Source organism: Orycteropus afer, unplaced genomic scaffold (assembly GCF_000298275.1).
Source record: "Orycteropus afer afer isolate SDZICR_OR568_19922 unplaced genomic scaffold, OryAfe1.0 scaffold01227, whole genome shotgun sequence".
NCBI lineage: Eukaryota > Metazoa > Chordata > Mammalia > Tubulidentata > Orycteropodidae > Orycteropus > Orycteropus afer.
In genome coordinates, this window is record NW_006922814.1 from 2,694 (window position 1) to 7,086 (window position 4,393).

The 4,393-nt window shown below is 45.7% G+C and overlaps 1 protein-coding gene across 1 annotated transcript in view; it reads left to right on the forward strand.

The window, feature by feature from the left end:
- Window positions 1-473: 473 nt before the first annotated feature.
- Window positions 474-4,393, forward strand: part of MBTPS2 (membrane bound transcription factor peptidase, site 2) — a 74,387-nt gene continuing 70,467 nt past the window's right edge. The window contains exon 1 of the mRNA XM_007958943.2: window positions 474-548. Coding sequence (XP_007957134.1) covers window positions 474-548 — 75 coding nt within the window. The remainder of the gene's footprint in view (window positions 549-4,393) is intronic.

A 4,393-nucleotide genomic window follows, 5' to 3' on the forward strand; every position in this document is an offset into this window, starting at 1 on the left:
AAAACATTAAACTTAATTAATTTAAGTAAATCTGGATAACTCTGGCGAGGTCTTGGAAGGAAGATGATAACTACTTCAGCTGACCCCCACACCCTCACTAGAATAGAAAGAACCGCAAACCCCAGACCAGAACCCGTGAGAATGGAGCGCCGACAGCAAGGAGGTCCAAAGCCTAAGAAGTCGATAGAAGAATAGTCGCTAGAGAGTGGGAATCAGAGGTCCAGCTGACGCAATGAGGGCGGTGCCTGAGTGTGCCGTGAAACAAATTTCCCGCGCCTTTTCTCAGTGGACGTACGGACGCCTGCGTGTCTCCACCAGAAGAGAACGGAGGGAAACGTAACCACCGTGAGAAAGGACCCATTGTCAGCTTGGTTCCTCCGCAGATGCTGAGATTGTAGCCGCTGAGTGGTCAACTGGTTGCGGATCACCGGGAAGAAGACGCCAGGGCTCGCCTTCCCTCCGGTGCCGCCGCTATGATTCCTGTGTCGCTGGTGGTGGTGGTGGTGGGCGGCTGGACGGCCATCTACCTGACTGACTTGGTGCTTAAGGTAAGGGCTTCGGGCCTGAGAGCCAGCCTTGCAGGGTCCAGGGCTGGAGTCTCTGCGTTGCCCAATGCCTTTTCTCTTTCCCTACTTTGCGCGTCCTGGGTTGGAAGCCACGCGGCCCATGCCCACGTGCGGTCTTCCGTGCAGTGCCCTGGTCCGGTGGAGCAACTAAAGCAAGGTCCGCAGCGGGAGTGGTGTGGCGATCTGCGCGGCTGTCGCTGCCGTAGTCGCAGTGTCGGGTCCTGCCCTGGATGGGCCAGTGGCGGGCTCGGGAGAACCAGGGCCCTGTCAGACCCGGTGGTAGTACACCATGGAGAAAAAAAACAAGTGTCAGTTTATGAAAGACGGTTTCTCCTCATTGTCTTTGAGATTACAACTCTCTAAATACTCTGATATTGAAATGAATCTGAAGCAAGTAATTTAGAACTGTGGTCTCAAACTCGAGTATCTTCTGGGGTTTGGTTAAAATACAGATTCTGGTTCTGTAGGTGTGGGTCGGTGCCTAAATTTTGCTTTTCTGCAAGTTCATTAGTGTTACCGCTGCGGCTAGTACTCGGACCATACTTCGGAGCAGAGTAATTAAGTAGCGAGGATTTAGATAACTAGTTTCTGACTACTTGAACTCTAATCTTTGTACCCTGCATCTCCTTCAGACTAAACTCTCCCTCCCCACACACCCCAAGTGAACGGTCCGCTTTTCACTTACTCGGGAAGGAGCAAAATCCGAGCACATGGCTTACAGCAGCAACCTTTTGGAATTGAATATGGGGGGTGGGGGGGAGAAACAACTGATTGTGTGGAATAAAATCATAATCATAAATTCTCGAATGTTTAATAAACATTCCCATCATGAATTAAAAAAAACCACCGCCATCGAGTCGATTACGGCTCATAGCGACCACCGTTGGGTTCGCTCCGTACTTTTCTGGTGGAGGCACGCGGAAGTAGATCGCGCAGTCTTGCTTCCGCGGAGTGCCTGATGGGTTTGAACCACCAATCTTCTGATTACCAGTCAGATGTTTAAGGCACTGTGCTACCAGAGCTCCTTAATCATGAATTGTAGAATCTTAATTTTTGAATAGCTTTTAAATGGAATACTGTAGTTGGGCATTGTGTGTTTCAGATTTAAAAGTAAAATGAAATGATACTTGGTGCTACTTCATTGCTTTTGAATTTGTAAAGTGCAGGAGGTTTTGTTAGGTGCCATCAAGTAGTTGCGACTCATAGTGACCCTATTTACAGCAGAACGAAACACTGTCGGATCCTGTGCCATCCTCACAATTGCTGCCGTGCTTGGGCCCATTGTCGCAGTCGCAGCCACTGTGTCGGTTCTTCTTGGGCTCTTCCCTTTTTTTGCCGTTCCTCTACCTTACCAAGCATGATATCCTTCTCCAGGGACTGGTCCCTCCTGTGGTAACATGTTTAAAGCATGAGAAATGAAATCTGATGGTTCTCGCTTCTAATGACCCTTTCCGGCGGCGGTACTTTTCTCAAAGACAGATTTGTTGTTCCTCTAGAAGTCCATGGCAGCTCTGGTGGCATAGTGCCTAAGGCGGATGACTACTAACCAGAAAGCTAGCCTTTCAAACCCACCAGCCGGTCACTCTTCGAAAGGAAATGGGCAATCTACTTCCGTAGAGTTACCACCTGGGAAACCCAAGGAGGGGTCACTATGAGTCGGATCCGACTCGGTGGCAGTGAGTTTGGTTTTTTGCTTTGCTAATATTCCATGTATATTCAGTATTCTTTTTTAAAAAATTACTGTAACATGACCTTTTTTAAAAAAAAAATTCATTGTGACTTGGGTGAAAGTTTACAGAGCAAATTCACTTTACATACAGCAGTTCACGTACACTTTGTCTCATGGCATTGACTGTAATCTCCCACAATGCAACTGCTCTCACCCCCCTTCCTCCCGATAGTTACCTCTTCCCTTTGTACTTCCCTCCTGTGCACTCCTTCCCCCGAGCTGTCTCCTTGTGCATACACAGCCCTTCTATTCTCCCATGATTGATCTCTCCAAGGAGTATAGCTACCACATGTAAATGTTCAGCTCATATCCTGCCTTTTGTTTGGCTGGAAGCTAGAGGAGAGGATTCAGTTCCAGACGTGAAGGGCAGCTAGGGACCATAGTCTCAGGGTTTCTACCAGGCTCTAATAGATCAGCAAACCTGGTCCCTTTTAAAAAAAAAAAAAATTGAATTTTGTTCCACATTGTTCTCCCACTCTATCCAGGATCTCCTACATAGAACCCCCTCTATATTCAATATTCTTTACCAGAACCAGAGTTCAAATATATCAGTTTTTCTGTGGTCTTCTTTATTCATCATCCTGCTCTCACATACATATGAGGCTATTAAAAATACTATGGCTTTGAAGACCTTAGTCTTCAAAGTGACATCTTTGTTCTTAACCAGTTTAAAAGAGTTCTTTTGCAGCAGACTTGCCTAATGCAACACATTATTTTATTTCTTTTTTTAAAAAAAACCAATGCCAAAGACCATCTTTTATTATGCTTAGTTTATAATTGCATGGAAACATTTTTAAGACAAACTGGAATTTATAGCTTCTAGCTTTAAGAATTCAGCCCTACCAAAGTTAACTGCTGAAGTGTAAAAAAAAAATCTCTTTGGAAGTTTGGCATAAATTAAATGGGACCAAATGTGCCTGTCCCAGTAAAAATAGTTGCTAAATACACTTCTTGGCTCTGAAACTCAGCAAGTGGAACACATTCCCCAAAAGTTATTAGACCAAATGCGGTTCTCGGAGCTGAAGCTCGTGGTGATCAGTCATCCCAGGTTACTGGACTTCATATGCTGTCCCTGCTGCAGCTGGTCTCAGGACACAGCCTCCTCAGTTGAGCTGAGGCTTTAAGCAACTCTACACTGTGGGTCCCACTCTCCAGCTCTCCCCTTGTTAAACCTCATGGTATTCCAGTGCGCCTAACTTCCACACAGCTGCTGGCAACCCTTCCAATTTTTAACCTCACTCACATGATGCTCTTGTCTTCAGTGCTCTGTTTTTGGTCTGTGATCTAGCTCCCTCGAGTTTGCATACCCTCATGGCTGCCACGGGGAATGGCGTGGGGCTCCTTAGGGAACCCTAGGCTGCAGTGGCGACAGCCATCCATAGTGACAGCAATAAAAAAGCCATTTGATTTTTTTTTTTTTAACATGCCTTCCTCCCTAAGAGAATGACGAGTTTCTTCAGGGCAGAGACTAAGTCATGTTTGAAGTTATGTCCATATAGTGGGTATTCAGTGAATGGTTTTTGAATGAATGAACTGTTGTCCGATTCGTTATAGACAATGACACTAAGACATTGCAAGGATAAGAAATTTATTCTTTCAAACAGCAAGTAGCTACAGTCCTAGATTTGAATTTAGGCAGATTTGTTAGTGTTTATAATCTATAACACTGCCCTGCATTCTCTCCAACAACAATTGAATGTGATACATGACCTGTCCTATAAGGTTTTTTTTTTTTTTTTTTCTCTGTGTGTGATTTGGGTGAAAATTTACAGAGGAAATTCACTTTCCATATGGCAGTTCACATCCACTTTGTCTCATGACATTGACCACAATTTACCCCAATGAAACAGCTCCCCTCCCACTTACTCCCCATAGTTACCTCGTCCCTGTGTCCAATCCTCCATTTCCCCTGCCCCCTGAGCTGTCTCCTGGTGCATAAGCAGCCCTTTTTTCTCCCATGCTTGTTCTCTCCAAGGAGTGCATCTGCCTCAGGGAAATGTTCAACTCATATGCCTGTCTTTCGTTTGCCTGGAAGCCACAGGTGTGGGTCAATTCCAGACCTGACAGGCAGCTAAGGGCCAGAGTCTCAGTGGTTCCA